Source organism: Rhipicephalus sanguineus, chromosome 7 (genome assembly GCF_013339695.2).
Source record: "Rhipicephalus sanguineus isolate Rsan-2018 chromosome 7, BIME_Rsan_1.4, whole genome shotgun sequence".
In the NCBI taxonomy this organism is placed as follows: Eukaryota; Metazoa; Arthropoda; class Arachnida; order Ixodida; family Ixodidae; genus Rhipicephalus; species Rhipicephalus sanguineus.
The window spans coordinates 9351980-9373534 of record NC_051182.1 but is presented as its reverse complement, the minus strand read 5'-3'; the positions used below and the strand labels follow the sequence as shown (position 1 = coordinate 9373534).

The 21555-nt window shown below is 46.8% G+C and overlaps 1 protein-coding gene across 1 annotated transcript in view; it reads right to left on the bottom strand.

The window, feature by feature from the left end:
- LOC119399281 (WW domain-binding protein 2) overlaps positions 1 to 13884 on the bottom strand; it is an 89755-nt gene extending 75871 nt beyond the window's left edge. Inside the window, exon 1 of the mRNA XM_037666098.1 lies at positions 13625 to 13884. Within this exon, the coding sequence (XP_037522026.1) occupies positions 13625 to 13680 (56 nt within the window). The 5' untranslated portion in view covers positions 13681 to 13884. The remainder of the gene's footprint in view (positions 1 to 13624) is intronic.
- Positions 13885 to 21555: the final 7671 nt, after the last annotated feature.

Here is a 21555-nt window from a genome sequence, read left to right as displayed (position 1 = left end):
TGGCACGATTTGTCAAGAGAGGTACGAACAATTTCTAGCTGACTGAGAATTAATTGCAAGTATGAGACTGCATGCTGCACTATAATGTTTGGTTCACATGCTCTCGGGAGCCTCGACTATCGATCAGCAGCGTTTTCTGACCACGCTCATTGCAGGGCCCTCTAGTCCGCACAGGCTCACTTTATGCTTGACTACAGTCTGAGTGTGTCAACCTTGTTCTCAGTCAAGTGTACATGGTGACACGCACCTTTGATTATGAACACTCATATCAATGGAAAGTTATTTCACATGTTGAGGACAGCTACGTCGCGTCTATTCTACGTGATTCAGGCAGCAGTGCAAAGAATCACATGGATGGTGAAAGCAAGACGGGTAACAGCGCTAACAACTCAGTGTTTATGGTACATGATCACACAAATAAATAAATATATATACAGAACAACCCACAAAAGAAAAAAGGGGGAGGGGGCAGACAAAGCATTTAACCCACCAAATCAAACGGGCAGCTGATGCGAGAAAACTGCCATTTCCTTCTCCGGTAAACGGATTGATGGGCAAGCTTACAATGTCTATTTTGACATTTTCCTCGCGAGTTGGTCAGAATTCGTTGTCCATGTGATTCTTTAATGTTACTGCCTCCATTATGTACCACCAACTAGACCATCAGTCTGCCATTTGGTCCTATTCTGTATGCCCAAAACCCGTGTCCATGACTGGTGCAAACAAAGGAAGGAAACATTCAGCTGCCTGTCTACGGGCCTAGTTTCCACGGGCCAAAAATGAGAGAATATCCGGATCTTGATGACAAGCTAGCAGGCGTTCTCAAGCAGCTACATTTAGACCAAGCTTGTCAAGGTAACGACCCTTGAAACGGCACACGATCGAGGCATGTCCAGAAATGACCTTAAAGCCTGAAGGAAAGGAAATGACCTTCGCTGGAAAGGAAAGGAAATGACTTTCGCTGAAGGAAAGGAACTGCTACCAGAATAAATTCCCCTTTCTATGAGGGTACAATGTGCCTGCCTTTTTTTTCTTCTGATCATCAACACAACGGCACGGCATAGTTTTAAAGCATCCTGTAACATTACACGTAGATGTATATTTATTTAGAGCTCTCGAAAACTGGGCGTGCATTGCAATTGATTAAGTACAGTATAAGCAGGTGCTGCGCTTTGCCCTTTTACGCTGCACTCTTCATAGCCTGTGTGCAGTACTGAAGCTACGTTGTCTAAAATAGCGTCCAGTCGTGGTGACAGCCAATAAGCTTTAGACATGTTGAATTTCGCGAGGAGAACTGCGTTTGCACGCATCATTTAGAAGCGCTGTGAGAAGCGAACGAAGCCATTATATTTATTTTGCGAAAGTTCGAATACTTCGAGCAGTAAAATTCCAATGTGAATTGAATAGCAAACAGTACTCGAAAAATATTCGAAAGGTCGAATATTTGCACGCCCCTAGTATGTACGCACTCATCGACATGATTCTCAAAGTACACTGTTAATAACCTAATTTCATGAGTAGGCTCGCCTGTCAGTAATTAACCAAGGTATAATGCAATCATCAGCCAATAAACAAATTTGTGAAGAAATGTTATTGGGTAAGTCATTTGTATATATTAATCACAACGATTTGGATGCCAAAAGTTGGCTTATCAGAAACAAGCTAAGCTTTAAGAAAATAATGCCTGAGAAGTGAAACATTTCCTTCCTCAGAGCACAAGTCATCAACCGATACTAGCTACCACATAATAAAGTGGCTGACTGGGCTAGTTGGTTGTGCATACTTAAGGTTAACAGCGTGAAAATAACACACGGCGGACAGGAAAAAGACGAGACAAGCGCTTGTCTCGTCTTTTTCCTGTCCGCCGTGTACCAGAGCAGCCAGCAGAGCCATCGTGAGGGGTGCCTTCCTTTCAGCAGCAACTCGAAAGTGGCTGCCGAGACCTTGTACACTTGCACCCTCCTCACTGGAGCACCAAGCATTTGGCTGCTCGAGTGATTAATTGAACAACACACTAAGTGCTTCGGGGCCCTGTTTTATTAACACGCCGCTTTATTAGCCTTGACACACGAGAGCGAGCCTTGCATCACTACTTGGGAACAGAAAACTCTTTGCTCTGCATTCAACAAGTTGACAAGACTGGCTGCGGGGCCCCTCACCAAGCCACACTTAGACCTGTGTGCGGGACCCTAAGTCACCGGCGGCGGTGTGTGAATGGCGCGGGGTTCATCAGTTCGGCGGCGGCGTGGCGTGGGGCAGGGGAGGGGGGGTTAGATTATAGAGGTTGGTGGGGAGAGAAATTTGTCCCTTGAATTTTGAAAAAGATTTGTTCCAATGAAAAAGCGAAGCTGTGAATGTGATAGCGACATGCCGTAATGTTATACGAACCAGCATGAAACTTGGGAACAGTCTGAGACCCTTGTTAAACGCATCTGCACTGCCCAACTTGGATATGACCTGACATCAGCTCAAAGGGCACATTGGGTAGGCCGTTTTAATGAACGGAGAAAAAGACCAATCATTGTGAACTTTTCAACTGATAAAGAAAAGGAGGCCATCCCAAAGAAAGCTAAGAACTTCAAAGGTACACAGTATAGCGTTGAGCAGGATTATTCATTTGAGACGCGTACGTTGCGAAAGAAACTTTGGGAATACGTTAAAGTGAAAAGGGCGGATAAGAAGAACCAGGTTAAGCTAAAAGCCGATAAACTGATTATAAATGGCAGAGCGTTTAGATCGGACGATGAAAAGGAAGAAGTCGTTGCCTTGTCTAAACGATGACATGAAAATTCTACTGCTTGCATTCATCGCGATTTAATTATTGCAGTGGTAAATTACCGAAGTGTAATAAACAAAATAGATGAGTTTGCTGGCTTGGTTGAGTCTGCGAAGGCAGATATCGTGTTCGGTACAGAATCCTGGCTCGATCCATCCACCGCTGATAACGAAGGGTTTCCCAACTAACTAACTGCCTATCGTAAAGATAGGCCAAGTCTTGGCGGTGGTGTTTTTTTGTTAGTTCATTTGTCCCTCTCATCCTGTATTCTTCACATCAATAATGACGCAGTCGAGTCGGTTTGGTGTACTGTTGCAGTGGGTAACAATTTTTCTTTCGTGGCTGGGGCGTTTTATCGACCACCATGCGCAAACTTCGGAGCTATGTAAATATTAGGTGATATCGTTTCACAGGCGTCTGACCGTATTATATTATTAGCGGGTGATTTTAATTTACCCGATCCAGAGTGGAAAAAGGACTGGTGCGAGGTGTTGCATGCCAGCCGTACTAACCTAGAAATGAAAAACATTGTTGATACTGTTGGGTTGATACAGTACGTTTTGGAACCCACAAGACAATCATACCCTTGATCTTCTCTTTTGTAACTCGCCAAATGTAGTAAGTACTGCTCATATTATTCCAGGTATTAGCGATCATCAGGTTGTTGTAGCAGGCATTAGAACAAAAATTCAGAGAGTAAGAAAGCGTGCCAGTAGAAAGGAGTTCTTTTTTGATAAAGGCGACTATTCGTCAATTTCCGCAAGTCTTCTCGATTATTTGCCTGTATTTGAATGTTTGGCAGAAGAACACAACGTAGATTACTTGTGGAACATATTTAAAAACAAGTTACTTGAATTTTCAGAGCAGTTGATACCGAGTATTGACTTGGATAAGCTTAAGAAGCGTAAAAAGCCATGGGTGACTTACGGTATCCTGAAACTAATTAAGAAACGAAGGTGCGTATTTAAAATATGCAAAAAAACAAAAGGTAAAGTTCATTATAAGAAGCTACAGGAACTAACACGGGAATGTAAACACGCGTCAGAAAATGCAACGTAGCACTTCTTCAAATGATTAAATAAAAATATGACTAAATTCTAAACCTTTCTGGCAGTATTTAAAGGGACGTGGGTCTGATCCCGTTGGAATAAGTGAACTTATTTTCGATGTACGCACTCTTTCCGACGATGCAGAAAAAGCGAAGTGCTTAAATAATTACTTTCAATCAGTTTTTCTTCCTAAGTGTGCATTGAGCTCACCCTTGCCAGGTAGTTGTGTTCCTCTTATGCAACCACTCGATATTATGTGTTAGCGGCATTGAGGCCTTGCTCGGGAATCTCGACGAAAGTAAAGCTACCGGTCCTGATGGTGTCTCTCCAAGAGTACTAAAACAGTGTGCTCGCCCCATTGCGCTTTATCTTTATCTGATCTTTGAAAATCATTATGTACTGGTCAGTTGCCGCAAGACTGGTGCCGCAAGACTGGAAGATAGCAAACAAAGTCCCGCTTCACAAAGGAAGTTACAAAAAAGATGCCACAAATTATAAACCTATCTGACTTACATCGATATCGTGAAGATTATTGAACATATAATATACAAAGCTATAATGAAGCATTTGTTGGATTACGAGTTAATAAGAAGGCTCAACACAGTTTTCGTAAAGGCTTTTCATGTACAACCCAGCTTCTTGAGTCCTATAACGACCTAGTATCTGCAATTGATTTAGGTGGGCAAACAGACTGCATCTTTTTAGACTTCAGCAAAGCCTTCGACACTGTTTCCCATCCTCTGCTCCTTGAAAAATTACGAATACTCAAGATAGATGAAAGAATTTTTAATTGGATCGAGAATGACCTGGCACGCCGCCAATGTGTTGTCTTGAATGGCATTAAATCGGATTTTCTTGAGGTCATGTCAGGGGTCCCACAGGGATCTGTGTTGGGGCCTTTGCTATTCATAATTTTTATTAATGGGTCCATAGTGACATTAACATAGGCAAAAGCTCAAGTATAAGGCTCTTTGGTGATGATTGCGTTGTTTACAGAAAAATCCAGAATGAACGCGATGTCCTTGAATTACAGGCTGATCTCGGAACGTATTCGTCAATGGTGTCTTAAGTGGCAAATGAATTTAAACACGAATAAGCGCGTCCATGTGTGTTTTACAAAGAAGAAAAAAAATTAATTGATGCAAATTATCATTTAAGTAGAAATAATTTAGACAAAAAATTCAAGTACAAATATTTGGGAGTGTGACTGTCGCATGATTGTTCCTGGAAGGCGCATGTGGATTATGTGGTTTCCAAAGCCGTAGTAGCATTGAATTATATCCAAAGGAATTTGAGATGTGCAGATTCTAGCCTTAGAAGCACAGCTTACCTCACTTGTATTTGACCGATTTTAGAATATGCCTGTACTCTTTGGGACCCATCACAAGTAGGTTTGATTAATAAATTGGAAAGAATTCAAAACAGAGCAGCCAGGTTTGTCTTGGGCCAGCATGGAAAAAATCACAGTTGTACCGAAATGAAAAAGGAGTTAAACTGGGAGTCACCGTTGTCCCGTCGTAAACAATTTCGTCTGAAGCTTTTATACCAGATATTTCATAAAGAAACGGGAATAGGCGGTAGCATTTACTTAAAAAAGCCAGATTATATTTCTCAACGCACAGACCATGAACACCTAATAAGGCCATACCGGGCCAGGACGAACCTGTATGCCAACTCGTTTTTTGTTAAAACTATTAACCAATGGAATCTGAGCAAGTGTCCAGTGTCAATGAAAATGTATTTTTTAACACGAAAGTGTTTTATGCCGGGGTCCACCAAGACTTCAGTGACGTATTTCCGTCACGGAAATGACGTCGAAAAAATATACACAATCAGATGACAAAGAAAAAAAGGTTCCGTCAACGGGCATCGAACCCACAACCGCTCGGCCCGCAACAACAGATGCCAGGCACGCTATCCACTGCGCCATGGTCACAGACTCTGGAGGCTTTACGAACACGCCTTTTACATCTACCACTCTCACGGTCGGCTGGGTGGTGTTGACCTCTGGGAGTGGTAAGGTAAAGTAATTCGTCATTGCTGTGGCCTCCGCGACTAGCACCTGCAACGCGTTATGCGTCCGTCCCATTCGGCGCGTTTTCAATAGAAGTTTACTTTTGTCAATGCCTTACCACACCGCGAGGTGGCGACCTTTGCCCAAGCGTCGTAAAAGCGTCGGCCTCGCTCAGCATCACGCCAATACAAACCAAAAATAGCTCTGCGACGCGCGCCTGCCTCACCTGGCTGTAACACCGCGTTCCAAGCTCACGCGCTCACCCCGAGAAAAATCGCGGCCGGGCTACTGGGGCGGCACGACGCGCTTTGCGTTTCCCTCTAGTCCGGCCGTGGTGTTCAATCACATTTTAGCATGCCGCGGGATGGCGACCAAGTTCTACATCCAATATGCGACGCTCTTCTGGCTATCACACCTCGTTCTCTGACTATGCTTTCACCGTTAACTACTACAGCTACCACAAGGGTTTGTTTAATCATTTAGCATGGACGTTAGTCATCGGGATGGAGATGTACCACCAATCATAAAAGTGGGTGCATACACGTTAAACGGCGCCATTAGCTGCCAGACATCAATATACATTGTGCAAACTCTCTTATATCAATGTACAGTAAGCATTCAGTTACTTCTGTAAGGGCACGCTTTACTTTTGTGTTATTACGATTCCTATGACGGAGGGATCAACCGTGTTTTTTGTTTCAATTCTGTAACCCTCTGCTGTAACGCCTTGAGGCAAAGCAGGGATATGTAAGAATAAAGAACTATGGCTAGCAGCTAACTTTTTGATTCGATCTCGCATAACTCTACAAAACGGTGTATTGAATACGGCCGCTCCTGAGAAAGAAGCGGTTTTTGTGCAGTTCGTAATATCAGTGCTCGATCATGAAGCGGTGAGATCACAGTGCGTACAAGGGTATACGAGCAATTTGCTGACGTCTGCCAAGATAGCTCGCGTGCCAGTGCTCCTGACCGCATTCTTATAGTGAAAGTTTAGGGTTTCTACTCGAGCCACGCAGCCCCTCCTCTCCCGGCGTCTCTTCGTGCTCCTTCTCTCAGCGAAAGAAGAGCGGGGCGTTTCCTTTCTGGCCTCAAAACAGGTCTCGCACGCGGGCTGATATAATCGCATGTGCCCTCCATGCGACGGAGATGGCCAGCTTGTTTCATCTGCTTCAGCCATGTTCCTCGCCGGTGCTCGCAAGCTTTTACTCGCGGGTAGAACATGCGATGCAAGGAGGGATGTTATCGATTTGCACTTTCTACGGAACATGATGGCGACGGTGAAAACCTGTCCATAGTGTCCATATAATTGCTATCGCAATAAAAAAATTCGAAAAACCATGGATGCGGGCTAGCCTCCGTTGGAAGAATAAAATAATCCGGCGCCTTTTTCATTGGTTTAGTTCTCGCCTTCACTGCCCTTCTTACAGGTGATATCTCCTCGCCACTTGTTTCTTTATAAAGTATGCGTACAATGTCACAACTAAGCGTTGAACCTATCAGGATTTCGCGCTTGTCGGCTACACTCTATTATCTCCCCTTTTACAGGCAGAAACACACAAAATGGAGCGAAATCAGTTGATCGCGCACGGTGGCCATGCGAAACAAGAAAGAATGGGTGGGCGACTGCATGGCAAAGCAGGGTATGAGAGAATTCACAAATGATATTTCTCGTATGTGGACCTATCGAGAGTATGTACCCCAATGATGTCACGTGAATCACCGTTATGGAGTCACTAAGTGCACCAAACAGATGAGAAACGCTAAGAGACAATAACGTGCTTATTTTTTAACAGCGAAGCTATTCTAGCACGGCGTAAGGTGTCTGACCGTGCCCGAAAACTATCACCATCAGGAACGGGTATGTGCCACAGAATTTGGGCAAATCCCGCTACGGCATGGCCTGTATAACCCTGATGGGTGAGAGAATGACTACAGAGAGAGAGGGAGGAAAGAAAGAAAAAGAGAAAGAAACAGAGAGACAGAAAGAAAGATAGAAAGAGAAAAATTCTTCACGGAGCCGAGCAGCAACTGTGAACTTTGATTCTAAGGGCTCGGTCGCAATCGCTGACGCCCGCGCTATCTTGGCAGGGATCAACGGTTGGCTCGTATACCCTTCTTTCTATGTGCTGCGCTCGCAACGCGAAGAGTCTGTGCGAAAAGCGCAGCTCTCCCTATAGTGGCCGTGTTCTGTTACACCAGCGTTTTTTGTAGAGTTACACGAGCTCAGATCCAAAAGAGTTAGCTGCCAGCCTTACTTCGTATAACATTACAATTTGTTGCTATCGCATTCATTGCTTCGCCCGTGCGGTGAAACTGATTTTTTTAACATAAGCAAAGGTATAATGTTGAAAAACTTGCCTTGTGAGAAGAGCCAGGGTCAGGGCCAGTTGGTTGTTCATAGTGTATACTTTATCGCGCTGACAGTAGACGAAAGTTACGTAGCTATGTGTTGTCCCGTGTCCTTCCTTCTACGTAGCTTTCGTCTACTGTCAGCGCGATAGTATTCGCAACTTTCACGGCCTATAGGTGGCGCGACTGTACATCCAACATGGCGGTCGTTGAGATTATCGGCCCGCTGCAGACGATTTAGGAACGTACATGTTTGGCGAAGAGTTCAGTTCTTTGCGCTTCGGCTGCACTCCGATTTATGTTTTAGTGAAAGCAGGGTTGCGGTGACATATTATAATAAGTAAAGGAATGTCGGTTACGTGACTGGAACCTCATTAGGAAGATAAATATGCACACAATTGTAAATAAAGCAAACACACTAGTCGCGCTACTTGCGGCGCTTAATCGCGTGTTGCAACCCCCGCTGTGTTGTTAGCACGATATGGTAGTAGGAGACTCAGTAAAGATGTCTCACTAATATCAGAGACATTCTCGGAGACATGCTTTATCTCATTTCTGCTTGCATTGCATTCTGCCGCGTAGCTAGCTCAGCTCCCTTCAAAGCACGAAGTAATGTAAGTAAACGAAAAAAAAAAAGATGTGTTGCCCTTCGAGACCGAAGCACAAGAACCATTTGAGGCATGTGCGATTATCGGAAATACGATTTTATTGCGCTTTCTTGGTAAAAAAGAGAAAAAGTAAACAGCGGAATGCCACAATAGGTCGACAAGCAGCGAATGAAACCAGCACAAGACGCAATTTTCACGTTTAAGATGTAACGTTCCTGTTATCATCCTACGCTTTCGGTGTTTATGAGAAGTGCAATAAGTAACATCGTACGGGACAGGGACGAAAAAACAGCGCCATCAGCAAGTAATACCGAACAAAAAGAGCTGGAGATGTGAAGGTCACGGAGGCACTTCACAGCCACTTCAGACGTGGAATGGTGGGATGGACGCTTTGAAAGCGGACTTTTCATTATATTCTAGAGGCGGAACGCATTCCTTATCAGTTCTGGTACTGTCTGCACAGCGACTGTGTTGAGCGGAGGAACGAAGCGCAAGAAAGGTGATATGAGGTAGTAGACATATACTAAAACACAAAATGGGATTCTACATACATTCATGGGCCTTGGTTATTTGCTTGCGAAGTTTAACCCGCTTAACCACTCACGGGTTTTCGAGGCGCTAATCTGAAGGGGAGGCTTTTGCTTTGCCTCCCGCTGTACGCTGTGAGCACCGAGGTCCGCAGTAAAATCAGTTGCCTTTTTCTTTTATTTTCCGTTCACATTGAGGAACCGAAATTGTCACTTATCGAGACCGTGCACATCGTCGCAAAACGACCCCAAATGAGACAAAACAAGTGGCAACATTCGCTGACTCAAGCGGGTCCAACATTTCAATAATCTCAACAGAGCTTCCGGCGGCCACCACTCGGCGGCGCCACGGTACCTGGAAGTTGCGAATACAATTGCCTTGTGAGGCAACCTCACCATGCATTGTGTTTGCTGCGGCTGCAAGCCCCTGTTCAACTGCTCGCATTCGCTAGCCAGAAATTCTGACCAGCTCACGAGGGAAACCACTGATGCAATGGAGATAAAAAACAGAGATGCTCTCACTTGAAAACACGTCGTGTTTGGTTTCAACTGGACGGCTACATTTTCCTCACCCTTTGCGCAGTGTTGTACATAACGTGCAATAAAAACTGCCTCGCTCTTTCGTCACCCTTCGTGCCAATTGTGACCCCTTTCATTGAAGCCCTCATGTCGTGGCGACTAACACAGAGCATGCTCACAGAGGCTCCCTTAGATACGCTGTGCGAAGTCAGTTTCGCCACAAAAGTTGTCTTTGGGATGATCACATTATAATGAAGCCAACCGTCTCTAGAATTGAACAAATGCTAATGAATGCTATACAAATAAATATAATATTCCAAGTGAATTTCGGGCATTTATGCAATGCGCAGGTCTAATCAAGCACTAAAAAAATTGGCATTTTCGGAACTATTTTCAAGAAATAACTTTGGATGTAGAGAATTAAAGATATGTGAGGTCGAAGCAAGTCAACTCTAGATGCAACACAGAACATTACTTACTTATTGCCTTGAGAACCTCAGGCACAACAACGCTATATTCTATTTTCCCACCAACGTACCTAAAAAATTCGGCAGATCCCACGTACCGTGGGAGTCATTGTTATGCGAAGCATGCGGCGGGTAGGTGACTGTGGCGTAACTTTTTTGCTGAGCGACACGTTACAAAATGGCGCTAAAGATTTGTATAACTTTTATACGCACACTTATATATGTTGAAGAGCCGCATATGTGTTATATAACCAGTTGTTTACGGTTGGGTAACGCTGCCAATGGCAACGTGGGTATGACCAACACCAGAAGCGGTAAGCTGATATGTAGAGTACGCCCCGCCGCGGTGGTCTGGTGGTTATGGCGCTCGATTGCTGACCCGAAGGTCGCGGGATCGAATCCCGGCCGCGGCGGCTGCATTTTCGATGGGGGCGAAAATGTTTGAGGCCCGTGTACTTAGATTTAGGTGCACGTTAAAGAACCCCAGGTGGTCGAAATTTCCGGAGCCCTCCACTACGGCGTCTCTCATAATCATATCGTGGTTTTGGGACGTTAAACCCCAAATATTATTATTATATATGTAGAGTACGTGTCCCGAGAACGCACACACGTTTCACGGACGCTTGTGCATGTGTGCAAGAAGTTCTTGACAGTTCTTGAACAAGGGCATCATCACCGTGATCAGTGAGCACCAGCAGCTGGTCATGACTGCTTATAGGATCCGGTCGAGATCGTGGTGACGAGGGGTCCATGTGTAGTGAAGTTTGTGGTATAGTAGAGCTGTTGGAATTCGTGGATGCCTCGGTCATTTCGTCGACAAATTGTCTGTCGACAGAGCCGGCGACATGTCGGAACCTGAAGCCACCCTTTGCGTTGGTGAGGTATAGGCCGTCGAGACTGGTAGGCCTGGATAGTGCTACGTAGACCAACATCAGTGGATGGTGTTTGTCGTATTTGTAGACTACCTGGGCGTATGTGGCCTACGTAGCCTAGTCTACAAAGCGGCTGTCAATCAATCTGGCATCATCCTCGGTCAGCATGAGGCCATCGCCCAGCCTCGTAAGAAATGAAGCGGACACTGCGTCGTTCTGGCGGACAAAGTGCACTTTACGGTGCGGTGCTGTGGATATCATATGTAACTTTCGTTAATGTATTCCTCCGGGGTCGAGCAATGCTTCAGTATAGCTTGCTGAATCAATCATAGGAATACAAACGTAATGTTTATTAGACTGCTATAAAAGCGGAGCAAACACTGGAACTACAGGTGTTAATCTGATATGACGCCTGTATCGTAGGAGTAGACATCGTAGGAGTATCATGTAGTGTTTATTGCTTTCTTGTAAAATTAGATAGCCAGCACCACAACCAAAATTGACGTTGCACCGATATTACACCTGCGTAGGCTGTTTTTACAAACCAATTTATAGACCTGGCGTGGCTCAGTGGTAGAATATCTGATTGCCACGCAGAATGCTTGGGTTCGACTCCTGCTGGGATCCTAATTTTCATTCTTTCCATTCGTTGAGTCAACGCTGCCGATGTTCGTTTTCCGTAACGCTCTAGCATTTAGGTTAACAATGTCTGTTCTCGCCGTTAGTGGGTAGATATAAACTGTCAATCACCTGTGGCGCATACCCGTACACTGCGGCCCGTGGTAAACGGGTATGTGCCACACGTGTCTAGTGGAAAGGGTTTGACGACGTACGCGACAGGACTTGAACGTTATTCATGTCATGACCCGGCAGTCATATTCGTCAAATCCTCTTACCCTCCCATGCAAATTTTGGTCTACACCAAGTTAAGGAGGTGATCATGAGAGCACCCAGACGTAGGCGGCTAGATAGATAGATAGATAGATAGATAGATAGATAGATAGATAGATAGATACGTAGATAGAAACGCTCAAAGTGCCAGAGGTTCGCTAAGAAATGCTTCGCATTTAAAAATGTGGTCAAAATGCATGCATCTTCGGTAGGAATTCACAAGCAGGTAGCTTAACGCTTTGGTGCCTCATGAAACAGTATGCTGTGCCAAGAGGCTTAGCTGAACATGCCCGTCATGTGCAGTGTCTCGAGGAAATGCATGCAGCAGTACGAGGACACCTGTTTGACTGTTTTGCTCACACCACATCAACCAAATAATCGCGATTAAATTGTTATTCAGAAAATTGGAGAGTCAGAATTTCCCAGGACACGGCACTACTGCCAAAAAACTCCAGTGCTTGCGAATGGACGTACAGAGCTACATTTGACCCGGGGCCAAGACTTCCCTGTCCCCCCTGACTCTCAAGGCCAGGATGAAGAACTATGTTGACAAGAGGGATATTTATGCCCAGAAAGCAAGGTCCTTCCACCAGTGTGAGCAAACACTGGGCTTCATTTACAGCAACCCTAATGAGTCAGAACAAGATGCGGTGCCCACGAAACACCGGGATGGTGCGTGCGTTTCTCCGCATCAGTGCATTCTTCTCGCGGTACTTCAAGCTAGCAAAACAGTTTCAGACAGCAAGGGATTAACTTTCGCGAAAAAATTTTGCATTCGTCGCGTAGACATATTTGGCAGCCGGCGTCGAAACGCATTAGAAACAGTCACAACCAGCTGCTTATTCGGGCACACCTTTTTCCGGGCCCACGGTGCTGAGACGACGCGCATTGAGCACGTATCCTACACAGCGGCCGCATCATTTGAGTGGCACGTACTCGAAAAGCAGCAGCGCCGTGATAAACACAAAAACGTCTACAGCTTATGGCGCTTCCCGAACAGACACCTCGGCTGAGCCTTGCATTCAGCACAGCAGGGTGCATGAAAATCTAAACGCGGCACGGAGAGGCGTGCCGCCCACTTGCTGTTGTCCATAGAAAGCTGCACCGATGACGGTCTATCGTCACCGACTGTAGTCTACGTTCGCGTACCGCACGCGAAGGTAAAAACCGAAGATCGCATCGCCAACCGACTGCGGCAAAGGATTTCCACATGCGACCGATGCGATTACCTGGCGCGACAACCGACGGGGCAGTGACAGCGAGCCGTCTGCAGAAAAGTCTCGAAACGCAACCGACTGCTGCTGTTCACTGCGGCGGCATCCGCTAGCTGACGCAATGGGTTGCAAAGCGCGGCATATCCTTCGCATTGTCGGGCCGCTCGACAAAAAAAAAAAAAAAAAAAAAAAAAATACGCATCCAGAAGCAACGGCACGTCATTTGTAAAAACCGTCCACACGCACTTATGTTCCATCGACCAACACCATGCCGAAACGTCGTCGACAGCGGTCATCACTCATTAAATGAGAAGCTTATGACAGGTACGGAAACTTACAACTCGCCTTTGAAGATGAGAACGCCGCCCGGCGCATGAGCAGTGTTCAGAGACATGGTGCCGCCTCGTAGTATTCCTCGACACTTCCTCGGCACTTGCAATGTTTACTCAAGAACGGTTGCTCACAAAACGGATAACAACAAGCTGCCTCAGCGCTGGCTTGCTGTTACTCGGCTATTGCGCACTCATTGGCAATATGGTCATATGGTACGTACAACATACAAGATATGGAGGGATGAATGCTGTATTGGCTGTATGGCCTCGAGGCCCACCACTGGAAACGCCGGCGCCACCGTCGGCGTGACGTGCTTGGCAGGATCACGTGGTCTCAGCGGCTGCGTCGGCTGCTTGTGGAGCGCTGCCGCGTGCTTTGAAAACGAGTTTCAAGTACCACATGCGCTGCGGTCTGTTCAAACACGGAAGTTTTCTCACATTTTCTGCTCAATTGAAACCATTTTAATGGAGTGGTTGCCTCCGAAGGCGACGAACATGGGGCTCTACCGCTCGGTGCCGCAGTGCCGGGCTTACGCAACGGAGCCCAGTGTCAGCATGCACCGCTACCCGCGGGACAAGAAACTGCGTGAAGCATGGGTTGTAAAGCTAAGAACCGGCAAGTAGCCATCGGCTACGAGACTTGTGTGCAACAAGCACTTCCGCGACGAAGACTTTCGTTACTGCGTCGGGCCTGCGATGTTCGGTGAGTAGCAGACAGCGCGCACTGAGACGATGGCTCACGCGCGCTTCCCGCCGGCAAATTATGCTTATCTGCCACAGGATGGAAAAGGCGCTACCTTTTACCACGTGCGATACCATCTCAGAACCCTCCCGTGCGACCTCTTGATCTCCGGCCCCGTGCTCAGCATCCACAAAATCGGCTGCAGATGCGCAAGTCGTTGTTTAGATACGTTGAATTAAAAAAACTCACAGGGTCTCTTATGCATTCGCCAAAGATGACTAGAAGGTGAAAACCATCTTCTTCTTCGCGCCCCCCTCCAAAAGCGTTCTGCACCTAACGCGGTTTTGCACGGCCTCCGTAACCGATCATGGAGGCAATGCAAAGGGACCATGTCGTGTGAATACGTCACCATGTGACATCACGTTATGGGACGTCATGGTGATGTCATAATGAAGCAGGGGCGGCGCCAGGATTTTTTTAGTGGGGGGGGGGGGGCACCCACGACAAGTGGGTTCCTTCAGGGGGGGGGGCAGAGAGGCTGGGAACATATGCATTGTATTTTGACTATGCTTGCTCCTGGGGGGGCAAAGGGGGGGCAGGCGGAAATTTTGGGTGGGCTGGAGCCCCCCAAACCCCCCACTGGCGCCGCCCCTGTAATGAAGTTACAAATTTAGGAGGTCTGTGACGTCATGATGACGTCATATGTTGACCTCATCACGGGACGATTATTTTTTGCGTCACTCGTCTTGACGCCGCGACGGTCAATCTTCCCGTTTGAAGAGGCATCGATCTGGCTTTCGCCTTCATAAGCTACGCGACGTTTGCTGGTGGACGTACATAGCGAGAGAGTCAAATGCTGCGGCTGTGGGCTGCATTTATGTTGGCAATAACATTTTTTTCAGTCAAGCTTGCGTTGCCCTGACGCAAACACTATGTCCCAAATTTATTTGTGTCACTCTCAAACTGACGTTGGGCCTCTCCAACCCCATGTATTTTCTTGGAGCCTCATTTATTTACATGGGAAAGATATATGCCACTCTGTTGGCGTTAAACATGACACTGCTGCCAAAATTACCGGGGTACTCGTCAAATATTTACTATCTTGTTCTGCGCGCCTGCTGGTTGCTGCAATAACTTCTATTTCATTCACCGCTATTTCAAGTTCACGTGGGTCCTAGTTTACAGCCGACGTTTGCAGAACAAGTCCGGCGAACGTTACTGTATTTTCTGTGTTTTCCTTGACGTTGCATGCTACTACCTGCTCGATCTCGTAGGCTGCGTCTCCTTCCACCAGCAATCTCGAAGTGGTGAAGCTTTGGTCTATGAATATGTTGATTACAGAGAGCGGCAAGTTCACTGGAATGCAAAGGGAACGATAATTAAGGAGCATTAAAAAAAGGCGTCGCATTTGCTCACGTACGTTTTGTGTGAGAACGATACGAAACGAATTAAAGAAACAGAAGCAGCGGCATTTTCCCGCTGAGAAGGCCGATCAATACGCAGTGCGAGACAACTGTCAAATGACATTGAAACGTACACGAATTTAGACCGAAAAAAAAACTGAATCGTCGGGACGGCACATCACAAAGTTGCCATGCGCACCGAAGCCGTATATATATTTGTAACGAAATTGTTTTTCAACTGCTCTGATAGCGTCCGCGCAACAGTAGTTGTTTGTGTACTCACAAATTCTGATATTCTGAGGCCTAAAGTTCACAGCTCGGTGCCAAAACGTGCTCGCAGCAAAAGCGAAACCATCAGTACGAGCATACATGCAGACGCTCATACATGCAGAGGCACCGTCAGTCGTCGCGAACCCGTGCGATCGCTGGCTTGAGGCTTCTTTCTGTTATGCTCCGTTTGATTATACAGGCAGTCTACTCTAACGAGATATTTCACGTATTTTGCACTCGGCGACTGACTACCTTTCACGCAAGAAGCCGGTTCAGGGGTCTCCAACGCGGTGACCGCGTGAAGCGGGTGCTCGGTTTTCTGCAGAGATACAGCGACTGTAGACTATCTTGTGCTTTCTGTTCGTCGAAAATTATTCCTTTGACAGGAAAGAATATATTTCTTTTCGAAAGTACCTGCAGAAATGTCCCGGAGGGCTTCCGCGAGGTGATTTTGTAGAGCGCCGACAGCAAAACCTATGGGGCGCGCGCCGGTGGCATCCTGCCTAGCACGCAATCGAGGCGCGTCCGATAGAGGGCGACTCCGTAACTCCTAAGCTGGGCCGCGAGACTACGGCATACTACGGTCCCTAGAATATTCTAGGGACCGTAGCGAGACTGCTAACCACAAGAACGCTGACATCTTGGAACGTTGTCATTCATGCCATCACATATCAATCCTAAAGAAGCATTCGCACAATTAAAAACGCGCGTATATTGCTTTTTGTTTACTTTGAATACTTTTACGCAAGAATGCGACGGCTATTTATGCAATTTACTGTGCGCGGAAAGGAGCGTTTGCAGGCTGGTTTACTAGATGGCGCCACCGTATCAACACTCGAGAGTACGCGAGCAACTCGAGCACGCGAGTGTAGTGTGTGATTGGTGACATCGCGGCGGATTGCGCCGGTCTGCGCGTCGTGTAAAGCCCCTGAAACTTGGTTTACGTCGTGTATCTCGTAGTTGTCATAGTGTCCCGTTGTGTGCGTTTTCTGTTGCCACGTGCCACTCCACTTCATGTGACAGCCCTTTTTTCTTTCAAGCTGAAAACTTCACTGCAAACCAGGACGGACGGCAAAGAAGAGATGAGACAAGCACTGAAATTTATGTAGCAACTAGGCGCAGCCGAAGTTTTTTTTCCCTCTTTTTAACGGCGACAAAATTTCGTGTGCCGTGTATCATTAGTTTTGATTGAAGCTTTCGGGTGACGCCTCACTCACATTCGCCGCTGCATGCTGCATCGTCACAGGATAGCGCGCACTTACAACGTGGACAAAGGGAGAAGAACACGACAACACAAGCGCTAACTTTCAACTAAAGTTTATTCAAGGAAACACGGAAGAGAAGAAAATAACACAAAATACCGCGCATGCGTCACTGCGCAGAAAACATAACTAAATTATAAGCCACACATAATATCAAAGCCTAACAACATGGTAGTTGATAACCAATCTGTTCACCGTTGCAAGACGCTAATCAGTGTGGCCAAGAAAAGACAGTTCTTTATCTGTTAGTGCCAATGACGTCTGGCTTACACATCTATGTCCTTCTTTTTTGATTTGGAAGGCCTCACAGATCTCGCTTGTAGTCTTGTCCTTGTGACGGAATAAAACTGTGGTGCCTGTGAAATCCGCGGAGCACCCGCAGTCCCTGCAATGCATGCCAAGGTGTGTCGAAAATGTAGGACCTCTAACTGCATTCCTATGGTCATTGAGGCGCAGATTCAGACATGCCCTTCTGGCCAACATAAACGCGGCCACATGATAACGGGATGCTATATACGACTCCCGAGGCGCAAGGTACGTGGCTGTAGGTGTGGTTAATGCTGCAGGCTTGACTGTTCCTAGAACTCAACGGTGAACAGATTGGTTATCAACTACCATGTTGTTAGGCTTTGATGTTATATGTGGCTTATAATTTAGTTATGTTTTCTGCGCAGTGACGCATGCGCGGTATTTTGTGTTATTTTCTTCTCTTCCGTTTTTTCTTGAATAAACTTTAGTTGAAAGTTAGCGCTTGTGTTGTCGTGTTCTTCTCCCTTTGTCCCCGTTGTAAGTACGCACTATGCTGTGACGATGAATACATACCAACTCGCCCAGTTTTCTGCTTTGTTGCATGCTGCAATCGACATTTTAAATGCGAAGCATTTCTTAGCGAACCTCAGGCACTTTGGGCGTTTCTATCTACGTATCTATCTAGCCGCCTACGTCTGGGAGCTCTCCCGGTCGTCTCCATAGGTTGTAATGTACCAATAATTGCATAGCATAGGATGAGTGTACGACGAACACGATTCACTGGTGATGGCGTGAATAACGCAAAGTACCAACACCCTGAAAGTACCTGTCGCGTACGTCATGAAACCCTTTCCCTCAGACACGTGTGGCACATACCCGCATACCAGAGTTTATGGTATGTGGGTATGTGCCACAGGTGATAACATAATCTCAATCAACGCAGTAACCGCGAACGAATAATTGTTCGGGTTTTACGTCCTAAAACCGCGATATAATTGTCAGAGACGCCATAGTGAAGGCTCCGGAAATTTTACACATCTGGTATTCCCTACCCTGCACTGACATCGCACAGTAAACGGGCCTCTAGGATTTCGCCTTCATCGAGATGCGACCGCCGCGGCAGGGATCGAACCCGCGACCTTCGGGTCAGCAGCCGAGCACCGTAACCACTACACCACAGCGGCCGACGCAAGGAAAGTGAGGGAGCTGAAGACAGAGCACCCCTGGAAGACGCTGGGCTGCCATCCACTCGTCCACGTGGTCCACAACGTCGACCATGTGGATTGCGCAAAAACCGGAGTCAATGGTTCCTACAATAACTCTGCCTAGAGGACCATGTCTCTGCTGATTACCGGTGACTTCAGCGTTGATTTATGAAAACCAAACAACGTCTGGTTCCTTAAGCTGTATTCACACGACGGACGAAATCGCGATTCGAGCCTGCGGATTGCGTACTACGTCACCATACGTCAGCCGTTTCCGCGTCCCCGCTTCGGTCCGCGCGGAGCGATTCGTGAAACGACGGAGGCCCAAATCACAGTTGGGATCCTCGGGGATCAATGCCGAAATCCTCGCTTGTAGCGTGAATTCTCCCCTGTCGTGTGAATGCTGGCTGCGGAGAGATCCGAATCACGTCACGTGTCACGTGACTGATCCGTCCGCGATCACGTCCGTCGTGAGAATACAGCTTTACACGGCATGAAAGACGGTTTGGATGTGGACAGGGCATCACAAGACCTTGGTGACACGCCCAGGACAGAAGGCATAATAGATCATTTCTTCGTAAAAGCCATTCGCGGTTTCCACCAGCTCTACTATACCTCGCACTTCACTACATTTAGACCGTTCGTAGCCGCGATCACGAACAGATCCGATAACAAGTGCTCTCCAGTTCACTGATCACAGCGATGATAACCTTGTTCAAGAACTGCCAAGAACCCCTTCCACACATGCACACGGGTCCGTGAAACGTGTGTTCGTTCTCCATCAGAACGAATAGGTATAAACGTAACAACTGTAATGCAACTCTAACAATTGCAACTGTGACTGTAACGTACGTACAGTGCGCCTGCGCGTGCCACTCGGCTGTGTATATATCTAGGGAAACTTTTCTGAATAAAGCTTATTTGTGAGTAGCGCCTGTCCTGTGCATCTGTGTTCCTTCACTGTCGTATTCGAATTCGCGCTATCTAGTATTGAAGAATGTAAGCACTACATATCAGCTTACTGTGTTTGGTGTTGGTAACACCTATGTTGCTGTTCGCATCGTTAAGCAACTGTAAACAACTGCTTATATAATACGTGTGCGACTCTTCAAAATATGTGTGTACGTACACCATTTGCACATTTCTCTAGCGTCATTCCGTAATGTTTCGCTCAATATGAAACATTGCGACACAGTCACCTTCCTGCGCATGCTTCGCACAACATCGATTCCCACGGTACGTGGGATCTGCCGAATTTTTTTTCTTCTTTATGGCTCTCTGCGCTGAAGTACGGCAGCAATGAGCTGAAAAAGAACGTGGATACAGGTGTCTCGTCATTGCAAGTCGAAGCACCGGGCGACCACGGCCTACAAACTTTGCTTCGAGCTGCGAATCTGTCGAGTGACCCTTGTGCCAGCGAACGGAGAAACTTTATTCGTTATGCATTATTGGTAGGGCGTGCCTAGTAAAAACCATGTACAAACAGGTGGACATGTTAACTATTATTAATCGGGCCAGTTGCACAGACAACGCTACGCTAACACACCGCTTCACGCATGAAAACACAGCCATGGGCGTCGGCAGGAATTTTTCTGGGGGGGGGGGGGGAACCCGTTACGTTGACGCGGGGGGGGGGGGGGGGAGCTGAAATAACAACAGTGAAACTCCATAGCGTCCAAAAGACATCACGCAGAAGAATGGAGAAATCTTTCTGTTCCTAAGGGTTACAAAAGTTTCAGAATATTTATTAACGCTCACGCATCACACTGACAAAAAAAAAAAAAAAAAACTCCGACATCAAGATAGAATTTTCAAAAGTTTTGAGACCACGAAGCACAAAGCTGAATGTTACCGCTGCTTAGGCAGACAGCCTTGAATTTAGATTTTCCGGCTACAACATGTACTATGCAACCGATTGCAGTCAGAAATTGCTAGGAAATTCAAAGTTTCCTCTTCTATAAACTTTTCGCGTCTTCTATACAGTTAAACGATGTTGCGAGGCAGAATTACCGAAATTTAGTACATGCCTGAAATGTCCTTACAGTCACTCGGTGTCTGTAAATGCGAGCGGCATGCGTCTAGGCGCACGAATAGCAAACTGGTCTACAACTTTCTCCGCGAAAGCTCTTTGTCCCTCCTTTTCAATTTTTTCACGATGCAGCGAAAGCATGCAGAGTCCAGAAAGGCGGTCATCCGACATCGTCGAACGAAGCCATGTCTTCACACGCCGCATCGTGCTGAAAGAACGTTCGGGACAACACGTTGTCGAGGGGAAAGTTATGGCCGTTTGAAGAGCACGACTGATGGCGGGATAGATCCCCTCAGCGAATGCAAGAAGATCGATCAGGTCTCCGTTGAAGCAGAGTCCTTCAATGCTTTTCTGGTCACGAAACTCCTCCGTAACGCTATGGGGTGAGCTCAGAGCACGGCCACCTGGATCGGGGCGCGCGGCGGTGTTGCTCCGGCCGTCCCATTCGGCGCGCGCCCCTTTGAAAAAATGTAATTGAGGTAGTTCAGCCGCGCGCCGCGACGCGGCGCTCTCCTCCCACCCCTTTGTGGATGATGCCGCGCTGGCCGCGCCGTAGACAGCCGCAGATGTGTTTGGAAAAATGCACACTGGACATCGTGCACGTGGTGACTGGAATCAAGGTACGCTGTTATGTATTGTTAATCGGGCTTTACGCAGTGAGTGTTGTTTTCTGTAGCATATTACGGTCGAGATAGAGCCAAGCAGCGTTCTTAGGAGACTTCATCCCAGGTGAAAATTTCCTGCTGGTTCGCTACTGGTTCCAGTAGTGATGGTTTATTAGCACATTCCCAGCAGCTACTGGAACCAGTAGGTGATGGAACCAGTAGGTGATGGAAC